Genomic DNA, 18,382 nt, shown 5'->3' on the forward strand with positions numbered 1-18,382 from the left:
ATAAATTAAACTGCATTAATTTCAATGCAAAGGGCCTAACAGGGAAGGCAGATGAACTCAGGGCATGGTTACGAACATGGGACTGGGATATCAAAGCAATTACAGAAACATGGCTCAGGGATGGGCAGGACTGGCAGCTTAATGTTCCAGGATACAAATGCTACAGGAAGGATAGAAAGGGAGGCAAAAGAGGAGGGCGAGTGGCATTTTTGATAAGGGATAGCATTACAGCTGTGCTGAGGAAGGATATTCCCAGAAATACACCCAGGGAAGTTATTTGGGTGGAACTGAGAAATAAGAAAGGGATTATATTATAGACCCTCTAATAGTCGGAGGAAAATTGAGAAACAAATTTGTAAGGAGATCTCAGCTATCTGTAAGAATAATAGGGTAGTTATGGTAGGGGATTTTAATTTTCCAAACATCGACTGGAACTGCCATAGTGTTAAAGGCTTAGATGGAGAGGAATTTCTTAAGTGAGTACAAGTGCATGGGAATCATGTCTCACAAACTTGATTAAGTGTTTTGAAGAAGTAACAAAGAAGATTGATGAGGGCAGAGCAGTAGATGTGATCTATATGGACTTCAGTAAGGCATTCGACAAGGTTCCCCATGGGAGACTGATTAGCAAGGTTAGATCTCATGGAATACAGGGAGAACTAGCCATTTGGATACAGAACTGACTCAGAGATAGAAGACAGAGGGTTGTTTTTCAGACTGGAGGCCTGTGACCAGTGGAGTGCCACAAGGCTCGGTGCATGGTATTGGGGGCAAAGTACTAACTTGGATTGAAAGTTGGTTGGCTGACAGGAAACAAAGAGTTTCAAACAAACAAACAAAAGAGTTTCAAGAGAGAAACAAACAGCTTAAAAATACGGGATAGACCATTTAGGACAGAGATGAGGAGAAACTTCTTCACACAGAGAGTGGTGGCTGTGTGGAATGCTCTGCCCCAGAGGGCAGTGGAGACCCAGTCTCTGGATTCAATTAAGAAAGAGTTGGATAGACCTCTCAAAGATACTGGAATCAAGGGTTATGGAGATAAGGCAGGAACAGGATACTGATTAAGGATGATCAGCCATGATCATATTGAATGGTGGTGCAGGCTCAAAGGGCAGAATTACCTACTCCTGCACCTATTGTCTATAGTAGTGATAAACGGCTCCATTTCGGAAAGGCAGGCAGTGACCAGTGGGGTACCGCAGGGATCAGTGCTGGGACCGCAGCTTTCTACAATATATATTAATGATATAGAAGATGTATCAGTAATAACATTAGCAAATTTGCTGATGATACAAGCTGGGTGGCAGGGTGAAATGTGAGGAGGATGTTAGGGTGACCTGGACAGGTTAGGCGAGTGGTCAGATGCATGGCAGATGCAGTTTAATGTGGATAAATGTATGGTTATCCACTTTGGTGGCAAGAACAGGAAGGTAGATTACTACCTAAATGGAATCAATTTAGGTAAAGGGGCAGTACAAAGAGATCTGGGTGTTCTTGTACACCAGTCAATGAAGGTAAGCATGCAGGTACAGCAGGTAGTGAAGAAGGCTAATAGCATGCTGGCCTTCATAACAAGAGGGATTGAGTATAGAAGCAAAGAGGTTCTTCTGCAGCTGTACAGGGCTCTGGTGAGACCACACCTGAAAGGAGAAAGTGAGGACTGCAGATGCTGGAGATCAGAGCTGAAAATGTGTTGCTGGAAAAGCGCAGGTCAGGCAGCATCCAAGGAGCAAGAGAATCGATGTTTCAGGCTTGAGCTCTTCTTCAGGAATGAGGAAAGTGTGCCAAGCAGGCTAAGATAAAAATTAGGGAGGAGGGACTTGGGGGAGGGGCGTTGGAAATGCGATAGGTGGAAAGAGGTTAAGGTGAGGGTGATAAGGTGAGGGTGATAGGTCGGAGTGGGGGTGGGGGCGGAGAGGTCAGGAAGAAGATTGCAGGTTAGGAAGGTGGTGCTGAGTTTGAGGGTTGGGACTGAGACAAGGTGGGGGGAGGGGAAATGAGGAAACTGGAGAAGTCTGAGTTCATCCCTTGTGGTTGGAGGGTTCCTAGGCGGAAGATGAGGCGCTCTTTCTCCAGCCGTCGTGTTGCTATGGTCTGGCGATGGAGGAGTCCAAGGACCTGCATGTTCTTGGTGGAGTGGGAGGGGGAGTTGAAGTGTTGAGCCACGGGGTGGTTGGGTTGGTTGGTCCAGGTGTCCCAGAGATGTTCTCTGAAACGTTCCGCAAGTAGGCGGCCTGTTTCCCCAATATAGAGGAGGCCACACCTGGAGTATTGTGTGCAGTTCTGGTCTCCAAATTTGAGGAAAGACATTCTGGCTATTGAGGGAGTGCAGTGTAGGTTCACAAGATCAATTCCTGGAATGGCGGGACTACCTTACGCTGAAAGACTGGAGTGACTGGGCTTGTATACCCTTGAGTTTAGAAGACCAAGAGGGGATCTGATTGAGACATATAAGATTATTAAAGGATTGGACACTCTGGAGGCAGGAAACATGTTTCCGCTGATGGGTGAGTGCCGAACCAGAGGACACAGCTTAAAAATACGGGGTAGACCATTTAGGACAGAGATGAGGAGAAACTTCTTCACACAGAGAGTGGTGGCTGTGTGGAATGCTCTGCCCCAGAGGGCAGTGGAGGCCCAATCTCTGGATTCATTTAAGAGAGAGTTGGATAGAGCTCTCAAGGATAGTGGAATCAAGGGTTATGGAGATAAGGCAGGATCAGGATACTGATTAAGGATGATCAGCCATGATCATATTGAATGGTGGTGCAGACTCAAAGGGCAGAATGGCCTACTCCTGCACCTATTGTCTATTGTCTATTGCTGGGCCCTCTACTTTTTGTAATTTACATAAATGATTTGGATGCGAGCATAAGAGGTACAGTTAGTAAGTTTGCAGATGACACCAAAATTGGAGGTGTAGTGGACAGCAAAGAGAGTTACCCCAAATTACAACAGGATCTGGACAAGATGGGCCAATGGGCTGAGAAGTGGCAGATGTAGTTTAATTCAGATAAATGCGAGGTGCTGCGTTTTGGGAAAGCAAATCTTAGCAGGGACTTATACACTTAATGGTAAGGTCCTAGGGAGTGTTGCTAAACAAAGAGACCTTGGAGTGCAGGTTCATAGCTCCTTGAAAGTGGAGTCGCAGGTAGATAGGACAGTGAAATAGACGTTTGGTATGCTTTCCTTTATTGGTCAGAATATTGAGTACAGGAGTTGGGTGGTCATGTTGCAGCTGTATAGGACATTGGTTAGGCCACTGTTGGAATATTGCATGCAATTCTGGTCTCCTTCCTATCAGAAAGATGTTGTGAAACTTGAAAGGTTTCAGAAAAGATTTACAAGGATGTTGCCAGGGTTGGAGGATCTGAGCTACAAGGAGAGGCGGAACAGGCTGGGGCTGTTTTCCGTGGATTGTCGGAGGCTGAGGGGTGACCCTACAGAGGTTTACAAAATTACAAGGGGCATGGATAAGACAAATAAATAAAGTCTTTTCCCTGGGGTCGAGGAGGCCAGAACTAGAGGGCATAGGTTTACGGTGAGAGGGGAAAGATATAAAAGAGACTCAAGGTACAACATTTTCACACAGAGGGTGGTACGTGTGTGGAATGAGCAGCCAGAGAAAGTGGTGGAGGCTGGTACAATTGCAACATTTAAGAGGCACTTGGATTACAAGGGGCATGGATAAGACAAATAAACAAAGTCTTTTCCCTGGGGTCAAGGAGGCCAGAACTAGAGGGCATAGGTTTACGGTGAGAGGGGAAAGATATAAAAGAGACTCAAGGTACAACATTTTCACATAGAGGGTGGTACGTGTGTGTCATAGGGATCTGCGTGATCTGCGTGACCTAGAGGCTATAAGTTTCTGTTCCCCCCTAAACCATCCCACACACCACAAACCCCCCCCCCCACATACACCACAAACCATCCCACACACACCATTGGGGGGGGGTTTGTGGTGTATGTGGGGGGGGTTTGTGGTGTATGTGGGGGGGGTTTGTGGTGTGTGTGGGGGGGGTTTTGTGGGGGGTTTAGGCTATAAGTTTCTGCTCTATCTCTCAGTATACAAAGTCTATTCCCTGGTATAGTGTACTCTACTAGCTGCATTTCTACTTATATTTGCACCTTGATTATTTTGGGGGTGAAATGAAATAAATTGAAAAGGATTCAGAAAAAATGAGCTGATTGGAATTTCAGATCTATGAACGGAATATGCTATTGGAATCTCTGTTTGCTTCTTCATCACATAGAAACAAAGACCTTCATATTGACATGGGTAGACAGGTGTTCAGGGTGAGATTGATCATTCTGAGTTTGCCTATATGTAGTGGAGTTTTAGCCCCACATTAGATCCCCAGCCATATATCAGTTTGATTGATTGACAGTTGCTGCAGTCAGGCTGGTAAGACTCTCAAAACAGGCTCAAGCTGCTGGGACAGGTAAGAGGCATCATTCAATGCCAACTCATTGCTTTTTCAGATTAAAATTACCTGCAACAACTCACTAATGTCTCCACAATTTGCTTTTCTTTTACACAGACAAACATGCAACAAACCAGGGTCTTGGGAGCCTTGCAGATCATTCATAGATGTCAATCAAAATTTGATATTTTCAGACTAGTGCTGAAGCAAAGATGCTCATCACTGACCATGACGAAAACTGCCCACAAAGATCCAGTGAGCTTCATGGAGGGAATTTTTCTTCTTCTACTGTCAATTTAAATCTGGCACGAAATCAAGGGATGCCTTGGTGTGCAGCAGTCATGATGTTAGGTAGGAAACCAGTCAAATTGAAGTAATCATGTAGATATTTCTATTCTGAAGTGTTAGAGAGTGGAATTGAAGTGTGGCTGTAGCAAAGCAGAAGTTAAAATATAAATAAACTTCAAAAATGTAACTTTTTAATCACTGCAGAGAAATAGGCATTTCACAAATATGAAATCAACTTATTGGTCCACTCAGGCTATTTAGCAGTAATTGATGAAGTTCGTACCTTCTTAAAAATTTTATGCAACAAGTTGTAATATTTTCCACTGAAACTAGCAAAGGTTTGAGTAGACGTTCATACCATTTCATGACTACCAAGGGGATAGCATACTATGAGCATATCTACAGGACACTCTCCGGAGATTTGTAGATTCACTGACAGCAATTCTGGATTTGAGCATTATTCTGCAAATGTGCAAACTCTTGAAGTTGCTGTCAGTTTCATGAGTAAAGAGGGCAAAGCTGACAGTTTTGCAATCATTACCACAGTAAATTCAGTTCTATAATTTATTCAATACAAAGTTTAAGGAGAATCCATATGCCTACCTATAAAAACTCTGATACAAAAATATCATTCTGTATTCAATAATTCACTTTGCTTCTTCAGACTTAAATATCTATTGATAAAATCTGCGTTTTTATTTGTGCAGTATTTTTGATAATAATCTAAAGGCCCCATAATTGTCAGAGTACAAATATGATAACAATAAATGAAAATATAATCACATTATGGCAAAAAAAGCATTTCTGAAAATAGCAGAGATGTGTTAAGTTTTTAAGTCTTTAATCCAAGATCACCTCTTTTAAAGAAATATTTCTCAGTAGGACAAAATGTTTCAATAAAGACTTTCAGCACAAAGTATCTACAAAAAAAAATTCGGGGAAATATAGAGAAACGCAACTCATTGTATTTGAAATACTATTTTGTTCAATGAATTGTAAAAATTGTAGAAGCTTCTTAAAAACTCATCAAACCCAATCTATGCTCTTGTAACACATTTATTTTTCAAAGAATTTGCAAATAGCCACTCATTTCAAAACACAGTGAAAAACAATTTTCCTACCTGACCTATGCCAACCAAAGTTCATTGTTTTTGTGGCAGGGCGGGTGGAAATCCAAAGGGAAAAGAGACTAACTAGCATACTGCCAAAATCAGTCAGTAAATGTGCTGCATCTGTCATAATGGCCAAACTGTGGGCAAAGTAGCCACCTGAAAAACAAAAATAAACAAAAAAAAACTCTCCATTTGTTGCCATATAGGAAGGGAAACAGAAGCATCCCTTAACAGCAGGGTTGAAAATGTGTTGCTGGAAAAGTGCAGCAGGTCAGGCAGCATCCAAGGAACAGGAGAATCGACGTTTCGGGCATAAGCCCTTCTTCAGGAATGAGGAAAGTGTGTCCAGCAGGCTAAGAGTAAAAGGTAGGGAGGAAGGACTTGGGGGAGGGGCGTTGGAAATGCAATAGGTGGAGGGAGGTCAAGGTGAGGGTGATAGGCCAGAGTGGGGTGGGGGTGGAGAGGTCAAAAAGAAGATTGCAGGTTAGGAAGGCGGTGCTGAGTTCGCGGGATTTGACTGAGACAAGGTGGGGGGAGGTGTGGTGTAAAATTCCAAGCAGTGGAATGTGGTGAAACGGTTAAAAATTATGTCCCAATACATGTGTGAATCTAACCGGAATGGAGGTGTTGCTTAGTCCCGTGTGAATCTTCTTATCTGTATGTAACCAGAATGGAATGTGTTTTTTAGCCTTGCTCTGCTGTTCACATGAATGTTTATATCTGGAAAAGAATAAAAAGCTGGAAAAGTCTCCAGTTCGGTGAGTCTGCTCCGGGGTTACGTTTAACCGCCGAGCGTGGGTTGTTGGCAACCGCTCTACGAGAACTGCCGGCTCCCAGTTTTTGTAACATGTAGAGTGAGCATAAACCAGACCCGTTGTGCGACACTGCGGGGAATAAAATGCCCATATTCTAGCAGTCTCGCCTCTTGGTCGTTTGTTCTGTGTCAGACTACTCTCCTACGAACCTGACCTTGAGAATTTTTTAAAACATTTGGCGTAGTCGAGCAGGGTCAATCGCAATTGAGGAGAGATTTTGATACAGAACAATGTTTTGGAAAACGACTAAGAAACCAGAAGAACAAACTGTGGAGGTCCCGACCGTCCCGGGATGGCATGGATGTGGGCATGTACGTGGCAGTTTGTTTGAGAAAGGATCCCAGTCCTGCCGAAGAACCCCTTGCCTGGGGTACAGCGGAGGATGTGGGCATGTCCAAAAGGCTGAAGCGGAGTTAACAGAATTGAATGGGATTGAACTGAACTGAACTGAGTGGAACTGAAGTGAATCAAATTGAACGGAACAAAATGGAACTGAGCTAAATTGAATTGAAATGGACGGAACTGAATTGAACACAATTGAATTGAACTGAACAGACCTGAACTGAGCTGAATTGAACTACACTGAATTGACTGAACTGAAATTAACTGAAACGAATTGCATAATGTAACACATGTATTGGGCCAAGCAGTGGAATGTGGTGTAAAATTCCAAGCAGTGGAATGTGGTGAAACGGTTAAAAATTATGTCCCAATACATGTGTGAATCTAACCGGAATGGAGGTGTTGCTTAGTCCCGTGTGAATCTTCTTATCTGTATGTAACCAGAATGGAATGTGTTTTTTAGCCTTGCTCTGCTGTTCACATGAATGTTTATATCTGGAAAAGAATAAAAAGCTGGAAAAGTCTCCAGTTCGGTGAGTCTGCTCCGGGGTTACGTTTAACCGCCGAGCGTGGGTTGTTGGCAACCGCTCTACGAGAACTGCCGGCTCCCAGTTTTTGTAACATGTAGAGTGAGCATAAACCAGACCCGTTGTGCGACACTGCGGGGAATAAAATGCCCATATTCTAGCAGTCTCGCCTCTTGGTCGTTTGTTCTGTGTCAGACTACTCTCCTACGAACCTGACCTTGAGAATTTTTTAAAACAGGAGGGGAAATGAGGAAACTGGAGAAATCTGAGTTCATCCCTTGTGGTTGGAGGGTTCCCAGGCAGAAGATGAGGCGCTCTTCCTCCAACCATCGTGTTGCCATGGTCTGGCGATGGAGGAGTCCAAGGACCTGCATGTCCTTGGTGGAGTGGGAGGAGGAGTAAAAGTGTTGGGCTACGGGGTGGTTGGGTTGGTTGGTCCGGGTGTCCCAGAGGTCTTCTCTGAAATGTTCCGCAAGTAGGTGGCCTGTCTCCCCAATATAAAGGAGGCCACATCGGGTGCAGCGGATGCAATAGATGATGTGTGTGGAGGTGCAGGTGAATTTGTGGCGGATATGGAAGTGTCCCTTGGGGCCTTGGAGGGAAGTAAGGGGGGAGGTGTGGGCGCAAGTTTTGCATTTCTTGCAGTTGGAGGGGAAGGTGCCGGGAGTGGAGGTTGGGTTGGTGGGGGGTGTGGACCTGACGAGGGAGTCACGGAGGGAGTGGTCTTTTGGAACGCTGATAGGGGATGGGAGGGAAATATATCCCTGGTGGTGGGGCCTGTTTGGAGGTGGCGGAAATGACATGTATTGTGTCCAAATGACAGAACCATTATAATGGACCATGTTCTTTGTGGTTGCATCACAATACATTTTACACATTACAGCTGTAATAAGATCAATTCAAAGTACCAAAGGTGCTAAAATCAAAGCACAACTAAAATTAATTCAGGAAAACAACATCAAGATGCAAAACATACCCTCGACAATCAATGAACCTCCAGACTTTCAGCAACAGCTTTGATTAGATTAGATTCTCTACAGTGTGGAAACAGGCCCTTCGGCCCAACAGGTGCACACTGAAATTCCAAAGAGTAACCCACCCAAATCCCAAATGCACCTAATTGACAATTTAAGCATGGCCAATTCACCTAACCTGCACATCTTTGGACTGTGGGAGGAAACCGGAGCAGCCGGAGGAAACCCACGCAGACACAGGGAGAATGTGCAAACTCCACACAGTCATCCGAGGTTGGAATTGAACCCGGGACCCTGGTGCTGTGAGGCAACAATGCTAACCACTGAGTCACCGTGCCACTCTGAAGCTGTTAATTTCACAGAGGATTTTTTTTACAGCCACTGCAACTTGCTGTCTGCAAAGATTTTATAACACAGCCTGGAGTTTAGGAAAGACCATGCAACATTCATTTGTTTATGTAAAAGAGCATGAAAAGAATATTTTAATCTAGTATGAACTAATAAAATGAACTTATTAATTTATGGCAGAATTAGTTCATTTATCAGAATTCAACTTGGTAATAGGTCCTTCATCAGCTGGTTAAAGGAATATATTTTTATTTAAGGGAAATATTGTTCTTTTGAGCACAAAGTAAAACTGATTGAATATTTTAATAACCTTTAAATATTATGTTCTGCTGTCAATGTTACACACTGCTGCTACTTGATTGACAGTGGTGGAGGGAGTGGATGTTTGTGGATGTGGTGCCAATTAAGTGGGTTGCTTTGTCCTGGACTTCTTGAGTATTAGTAGAACTGCACTCATCCAGGTAATTGGGCAGTATTCTGTCACACTCTTGTGAAGGGCTGATGAAGGGCTTATGCCCAAAACATCGACTTTCCTGCTCCTCGAATGCTGCCTGACCTGCTGTGTTTTTCCAGCACCACACCTTTTGACTCTGAACTCCAGCATTCGCTGTCCTCATTTTCTCCAACACCTGATAATGCCCATTTAAATTAATTTCATTCATAATATATTGAAAACCGAGAAGGTCAGTAAATGAACTCTTTCTGACAGTGCATCAATACGTAACACAAGAGCAATAATAATTAGATTAGATTCTCTACAATGTGGAAACAGACCCTTCGGCCCAACAAGTACACACTGACCCTCCGAAGAGTAACCCACCCAGACTGATTTTCCCCACATTTACCCTTGACTAATGCACCTAACATATGGGCAATTTAGCATGGCCAATTCACCTGACCTGCACATCTTTTGGAATGTGGGAGGAAGCCAGAGCACCCGGAAGAAACCCACACAGACATGTGCAAACTTCACACAGCGCCTGAGGCTGGAATCAAACCCGGGTCCCTGGCACGGTGAGGCAGCAGTGATAACCACTGAGGCACCGTGCCACCCTACCACTTTCTGGGACAGAGGTTCACCACTCTATGGTTAAAGAAATTTCTCCTGAGCCTAAATGGCCTTCCCTGCATCTTTAGGCTACGACTCCTGGCTCACATCATCAGGAATATCTGTCCTGCATTTACACTCTCTTGCTGGTTATAACTTTGTAAGTTTTTAAGGGATCCCCTCATTCTACTAAATTCTCATTTATATAGTAAATAAAAAAAAAAGTATGAACTGCGGATGCTGGAAATCAGAAATGAAACCAGAAATTGCGAGGAAAGTTCAGCAGGTCTGGAGCTTTTGTGAAGAGAAATCAGAGTTAATGTTTCAGGCACAGTGACCCTTCCTGAGGTCTGAGGAAGGTTTCCAGCATTTTCTGTTTTTGCTTCCAATGGATATAACTGACTGAATCTCTCCAGTCTCATACCAGCAAGATCCAGTCCTGCCATCCCAAGAATCAGTCTGGTAAACTTTTAGTGCACTCCTTCCACAGCCAGAACATCCTTCCTCTGGTAATGTGACGAAAACTACACAAAATACTCCAGGTGTCGTCTCACAAAAGGCAACAAAACATTCTTGCTCCATAACTGAATCATCTCACCAGGAAGATCAACATAGCATTTGCTTTCTTCACTACCTGCTGCATCTGCATTCTTACTTCAGTAACTGGTGTACAAAGACACCCAGATCTTGTTGCACCTCTCCATTTCCCAATCTATTGCCACTCAGATAATAATTTACCTTCCCATTTTTGCTACCTCACATTTATCCACATTATACTTCATCTGCCATACATTTGACCACACAATCAACTTGCCCAAAACAAACTGATGTATCCCTGCACCCTCCTCATAGTTTAGCTTCCACCCAGCATTGTATTGTCTGCAAATTTGGAGATATTACACTTAGTTCCCCCAAAGTCACTATCTTGTGAATCACTGGGGTGCAAGAACTTATCCGTGCAGTATCCCACTAGTCACTGCCTACTATTCCAAAGAAGGCATGTTTATTTCTATTGTTTGTTTCCTGACTGCTAGCCAGCTGTCTATCCATGCCAGTACATTACCACAAATCCCATGCACTTTAATCTTACATGCTTTTCTTTTATGTGGGACCTTGCTGAAAGCCTTCTGGAAGACTACGTAAACCACATTTATTGGCTGTCTATCAACTCTGCAAGTTACATCCTTAAAAAATTTGAATAGATTTGTCAAACATAATTTCCCTTTCATAAATCTATACTAAATCCACCTGTCAGATGTTGTCACTAGTTTCTAAGTGCTTTGCTATTAAATCTTTCATCATGAACTCTAGCTTTTTCCCTACTACTGTTAACAGGTAAACTTATCTATAAATTCCTGTTCTCCTTTTTAAAAATAGTGATGGCGCCTATGAATGGATAAGGGTATTCTTGAAAGACAGTGGAGGGAACTGGGAAAAAAAGCAAAAGTCCAAGTTTACAACATATACTTCAAACTCACCTACAACTTCTCCAACCATAAATATCAGGCAAATAACAGCAGCAATATAGAGCTTCCTTCTTGCCAGCAGCTTTGCGCTGTTTTCAAAATCTGATGTAGATCTGCTGTGGCAATGTTGACTTGTATATCTCTCCAATTCAATGGAGTTGGCACTGCTTCCATTGTCAAATGGGCAATTTGGGTATGTTTCTTTTGAACTGGAAAAAGGGCTGCAATGCAAGGAAAGTAAAATAATTAACCAAGAAAATTATATCCAACATAAAACATAAATTTCTTATATTTGATGTAATGTTGTTTGTTACCTTACATAGAGTCGTACAACATAGAAACAGACCTTTTGGTCCAACCAGTCCATGATGAATATAATCCCAAACTAAATTAGTGACACCAGCCTGCTCCTGGCCCATATGCCTTCAAACATGTCCTATTCATGTATCCCTCCAAATGTATTTTGAATGCTTTAATTGTATCCATGTCCACCACTTCCTTAAGAAGTTCATTTCACAGGTCTGTTCATAAATTAAAGACTTTCAACAAACTCAAAAAGTTTAGCATATTAGACAGTGAGAATTTGAGCAATTCAGAGAAAAATTCTTTAAATTTGATAACAGCAAGAAGTGCTCTCAAAAAATACAAAGGAAAGTGTGATGCTTGACCATACAAAGTATGAATTCATAAGACAATGTGTGGCAGCATTTGAGCAATTGGCTTCATAAAAACTAGTTAATACCATACAACTCATATTCAAAACACAAAGCATCTATTCAATTCCATTGTTGCAAATGTATATAGAGAACCACATATGTGCAATATTTATAATTGAGTGTTGAACTGAAAAGTAAGACAACTCTTGATGGAAGGATGTGCAGCCAGGTTCATGAGCTATGCACACTATGAACAAATGGTTGCACGATATGAATGTGGAAAATCTACCTAGACTCATGTTACTGATCACTATTTAATGATTTAAAAAGGTAGGCACAGGCACAGGCACAGGCACAGGCAGGGGTTTGAGACAGAATTCTGACTGGCTGTGTTTCTTCCTGCAGTCAGAGCATGTGGGTCAAGGCTTGCAAGTGAAATGGGGACCATTGAAAAGATGCAAAAACCTAACCAGATTCCCACTAAATGTTTAAAATATCTCTTGAAATTATTACGACAATGGATAACAGTAATTTACTCATTTACCCCTTGACTCATTTACATAGAACAATAAATATATTCAGGTATTTCAAAGAGGATTTGCAGTTAGTTGGGAGATGAATTCAGTACATGCAGGAAGGTCAGTTAAGAACTTATTCTGCTTCTTTTACTGTTTCTTAGCATGGTAACCAGCAGAAGACAAGTTGAGATCCATAGGCTTTATTTTAAGAAGAAACTCTGTCTACCCAGGGAAACACTGAGAATTAACAGAAGTCAGAAGTATTGGGAAGAGAGTAAGTTGTAATATAGAACTCAGTGGCCTCACAATGATCATGTGTGTTTGACTGCTTAGTAATCTTTCCCCTTACTAGCTGCTGTCAAACTTTGGATGCCTGGAAATAGTTAACACCACTTGGCCAGAATGAATAGGGAGCAATCTCTGAACCCAATCTGAAAATTAACCAAGAGTGATCCTTAGGTCTCATTTTACTATGTACAGGGAACTGTCAACATCTAATGTGGGATTATCTCTGGCAAACCAGATACTAATCTCAAAATTAACCAAGAGTGATCCTTAGGTCTCATTTTACTATGTACAGGGAACTGTCAACATCTAATGTGGGATTATTTCTGGCAAACCAGATACTAATCTCAAACAGCTGCATTACCAGGATCAGATCTCAAAAGTAATGGGACTGGCAAAAGAATATAATGGCTGCTAAGTATGGGTTATCAGAGATCTTCAGAAGTGTTGGACAGCATGCAATTTTATTTTGTTTCCAAAAGTGGAAACGTTTCAATACTAATTGCATTCTCTTTAGAATCAATTGTCTAGTTGTTTGATTATATATGTATGTTGACTGTTGATGCTTACATGCTTAAGACTCATAGAAAAGTAAAGTTCCTGGAAGGTAGACCTGCAAACCTAGAGCAGATATTTTAAAGCACTATGAATAAATTCATGTTACATACATATTAACTGGTGTGTCATCTCTAGAGATATTGCAAATGTAAACCACAAAATGAATCGGGTGACAGTGATAAATTTAAATTACTGGCTTTACCAATTTCTTCACCAAGAGATCTACTGACGCTATGAGATCAATGGTTTTCAGGGTTCAACACCTAATTGCTAGCTATAATGATGGAAAATCCAGCTATAGCAAATGGCAATAATTGTATATTTTCTTACAGCAGAAGACAGTGAGAATTTGAGCAATTCAGAGAAAAATTCTTTAAATTTGATAACAGCAGGAAGTGCTCTCAAAAAATACAAAGCAAAGTGTGATGATTGACCATACAAAGTATGAATTCATAAGACAATGTGTGGCAGCATTTGAGCAATTGGCTTCTGTAAATTTGCCACTACCCATGAACCAAGTCTTGAAAAAAATGCTAAATTCCAAGAATTAGAAAACCTCTCCTCATGATAATGATAATTGAACCTTGGGAAAAAGCATTGCACAATCCAAAAATAGCAATCTTAGAATGAGTGTGAACCTTAAATTGATCCACAAAGCTAACATTCTTCAAAAAGTATTGACTTTCAACAATCCAAGAATTATGATTTCATGATTTCTTCAAAAGGCTCAACATGTGTCAGCATTATCTTTAGAGACCACTAGCAGAGTAAAGTCAATATGTTACAGCTTTTCTTACTTGTGAAAAATTGTTTTGGTAACACAAAATGCTATATGGAATAAGTTTAGCACATAACACATTCCAGAAAATCATTTCTTCAGTTTTCCCAGAGGCTGAGAAGTTGGGCAAACTATTTAACAATGTCCACAAAAGGGACAAAGTATAAAATGATCAATGATTATCAGCAGCATTCTTACAGCACAACTACAGTGCTCACAAATTGCTAATGGCATTGTTAGAAAGACTTGTAAGGATATGGACACCCATAAAGGTCAGATCATCTTTACCAGTACAATTTTCAGTTCAGATTCATCACAAAGAACTACAGACTTAAATTCATAGATTTAATCGTAGTCTTCCCAGACATTCATGAATCAAAGGCTATTTCTGTACAGAGAAATCTAGTAAGCTGAACTCCAAGAAATTATATAATATACATATATTTGTCATTTGAATTGTTTAATTTAGAAAAATGTGGAAATGTTTAGTTGTTTAATGGTTAATTATGAGTGTCTGATCACTACAGCTGCTCATTGTGCTTCATTAGTTAAGCCTGGATGCTTATTCAGAGAAAAGTAACCAAACTATAAAAGTTGCTGTCGACTAAATTTGTACAGGCGAAGCAGATGTTTTAAACCCCTGAGAGTAAATTCCTGTTACACATTCAGACAGTTTGTTTTTGTTTCAGCAGCAGGAAGAGCAGGAGCATTGACCAGGGAGCTAACAGGAAGGTAAATCACTGATTTAAAAACTTACCTCTGAATAGATACACTGAGCAGGAGCGGACACGGGACTGCTGAGTAACTGAAGTAATATATTTGGGTGGTTGCATCACCTGAAACACTATTAGGTAGTGTCTCCCATCTATCCTCCTCCTCTAATCAAAGAAAAGGTTATAGAACATAGAACATAGAAGAATACAGCGTAGTACAGGCCCTTTGGCCCTCGATGTTGCGCCGATCCAAGCCCACCTAACCTATACTAACCCACTATCCTCCATATACCTATCCAATGCCCGCTTAAATGCCCATAAAGAGGGAGAGTCCACTACTGCTATTGGCAGGGCAATCCATGAACTTACGACTCGCTGAGTGAAGAACCTACCCCTAACTTCAGTCCTATATCTAGCCCCCCTTAATTTAAAGCTATGCCCCCTTGTAATACCCGACTCCATACGCGGGAAATGGTTCACACTGTCAACCCTATCTAACCCCCTAATCATCTTGTACACCTCAATCAAGTCACCCCTAAACCTTCTTTTCTCTAATGAAAACAGCCCCAAGTGTCTCAGTCTTTCCTCATACGATCTTCCTTCCATACCAGGCAACATCCTGGTAAACCTCCTCTGCACCCGTTCCAGTGCCTCCACATCCTTCCTATAGTATGGCGACCAAAACTGCACACAATATTCCAGATGCGGCCGCACCAGAGTCTTATACAACTGCATCATGACCTCAGGACTCCGGAACTCAATTCCTCTACCAATAAAAGCCAGTACGCCATATGCCTTCCTCACCGCACTATTTACCTGGGTGGCAACTTTCAGAGATCTGTGTACATGGACACCAAGATCCCTCTGCTCATCCACACTACCAAGTATCCGACCATTAGCCCAGTACCCCATCTTTTTGTTATTCTTCCCAAAGTGAATCACCTCACACTTAGCTACATTGAATTCCATTTGCCACCTTTCTGCCCAGCTCTGCAGCTTCTCTATATCCTGCTGTAACCTGCCACATCCTTCCTCACTGTCAACAACTCCTCCGACTTTCGTATCATCCGCAAACTTGCTCACCCAACCTTCTAACCCCTCTTCCAGGTCATTTATAAAAATGACAAACAGCAATGGTCCCAAAACAGATCCTTGCGGAACACCGCTAGTGACAGCACTCCATGAAGAAACTTTGCCATCAACTACTACCCTCTGTCTTCTTCCATCCAGCCAATTCCTAATCCAAACCTCCAACTCACCCTCAATGCCATATCTCCGTATTTTCTACCATGGGGAACCTTATCAAACGCCTTACTAAAATCCATATATACCACATCTACCGCTTTCCCCTCATCAACCTCCTTCGTCACCTTTTCAAAGAATTCAATAAGGTTTGTGAGGCACGACCTGCCCTTCACAAAACCATGCTGACTATCCTTGATCACATTATTCCTATCCAGATGTGCATAAATCCTATCCCTTACAATTCTCTCTAAGACTTTGCCCACAACAGAAGTGAGACTCACCGGCCTATAGTTACTAGGGTTATCCCTACTCCCCTTTTTGAACAAGGGAACCACATTTGCTATCCTCCAGTCTTCGGGCACTACTCCTGTAGACAAAGAGGACATAAAAATCAAGGCCAATGGCTCTGCAATCTCCTCCCTTGCTTCCCAGAGAATCCTAGGATAAATGCCATCAGGCCCAGGGGACTTATCTATTTTCACCTTTTCCAGGATTTCCAACACCTCTTCTCTACATACCTCAAAGCCATCCATTCTACTTATTTGTGACTCAGTATTCACATCGACGACAATGCCCTGTTCCTGAGTAAATACTGAAGAAAAGTATTCATTCAGTGTCTCCCCAATCTCTTCCGCCTCCACACGCAACTTCCCACTACTATCCTTGACTGGACCTATTCCTACCCTAGTCATTCTTTTATTCCTAACATACCTATAGAAAGCCTTAGGGTTTTCCCTAATCCTACCGACTAAGGACCTTTCATGTCCCCTCCTTGCTGCTCTTAGCTCTCTCTTCAGGTCCTTCCTGGCTACCCTATAACTCTCAATCGCCCCAATTGAACCTTCACGTCTCATCTTGAGATAGGCCGCCCTCTTCCATTTAACAAGGGATTCCAATTCCTTATTAAACCACGGCTCCCTCGCACGACCCTTTCCTCCCTGCCTGACAGGTACATAATTATCAAGGACACTCAATAGTTGCTCCTTGAACAAGCTCCACATATCATTTACACTCTTGCCTTGGAGTCTACTTTTCCAAGCCACACATCCTAAGTCATGCCTCACCGCATCATAATTTCCCTGACCCCAGCTATAACTCTTGCCCTGTAGTACACACTTATCCCTCTCCATCACGAGAGTAAAAATCACCGAATTATGGTCACTATCCCCAAAGTGCACTCCTACCTCTAATTCTAACACCTGGCCTGGTTCGTTACCCAGAACCAAATCCAGTATGGCCTCACCTCTTGTTGGCCTGTCTACATATTGTGTCAGGAAACTCTCCTGCACACATTGAACAAACACTGACCCATCTAACGAACTTGAGCAATAGCTTTCCCAATCAATATCAGGAAAGTTAAAGTCCCCCATAACAACCACCCTATTACTGTCACTCATCTCCTGAATCACCTTCCCTATCCTTTCTTCAATGATTCTAGGACTATTAGGAGGCCTGTAAAAGACTCCTAACAGGGTGACCTCACCTTTCCTATTCCTAACCTCAGCCCAAACTACCTCAGATGGCAAGTCCTCATCCATGTTCTGTGCACCGGATTGGTAAGGTGACTAGTTTCTCTTTTTTTTAAGATTTTCAGTTGTCTCTTTGGGAATTTAGAATAATAGGAATGGAGATTAAAGTAGTTGAATGTTCCTCCTGCAGAATGTGGGAGGTAAGGGTCACCACTAGTGACCCAGCTGACTTCCTCTGCAGGAAGTGCACCCAACTCCAGCTCCTCGAAAACTACATTAGGGAACTGGAGCTAAATGAACTTCATATCATCCTGGAGGTGGAGGGGGTTATTGAGACAAGTTACAGGGAGGCGTCACAGCTCAAGTTCAAGATAAAGACAGATGGGACACAGTCAGAGGATGGAAAGGAAACCGGCAGGCAGTGCATGGAACCCTGTGACCGTTCCCCTGAATAACAAGTATACCATTTTGGATACTATTGGGGGGGCGGGGGGGGGGGGGGTGTACTTACCAGGGGTAAGCCATGGGGTACAGGTCTCTGGCACAGAGTCTGTCCCCGTTGTCCAGAAGGGAAGGGGGAAAAGGAGCAGAGCATTAGTCATTGGAGACTCCACAGTTAGGGAGACAGATAGGAGGTTCTGTGGGAATGAAAGAGACTCGTGGTTGATGTGTTGCCTTCCAGATGCCAGGGTTCATGATGTCTGATTGTGTTTTGGGGATCCTAGAGGGGGACAGCGAGCAGCCCCAAGTCGTGGTCCACATGGGCATAAAAAACATAGGTAGGAGAAAGGATGGAGATTAGGCAGAAATTCA

General features: G+C 42.5%; 1 protein-coding gene across 1 annotated transcript in view; it reads right to left on the reverse strand.

Moving 5' to 3' along the window:
- slc30a2 (solute carrier family 30 member 2) overlaps positions 1-18,382 on the reverse strand; it is a 152,256-nt gene that overhangs the window by 112,717 nt on the left and 21,157 nt on the right. The window contains exons 2-3 of the mRNA XM_043682126.2: positions 11,360-11,568; positions 5,837-5,983 (exon numbers count right to left, since the gene is read on the reverse strand). Coding sequence (XP_043538061.1) covers positions 5,837-5,983; positions 11,360-11,568 — 356 coding nt within the window. The remainder of the gene's footprint in view (positions 1-5,836; positions 5,984-11,359; positions 11,569-18,382) is intronic.

Source organism: Chiloscyllium plagiosum, unplaced genomic scaffold (assembly GCF_037043375.1).
Source record: "Chiloscyllium plagiosum isolate Xiang-an unplaced genomic scaffold, Cpla_swu_hap1 HiC_scaffold_3, whole genome shotgun sequence".
Classification (NCBI taxonomy): domain Eukaryota; kingdom Metazoa; phylum Chordata; class Chondrichthyes; order Orectolobiformes; family Hemiscylliidae; genus Chiloscyllium; species Chiloscyllium plagiosum.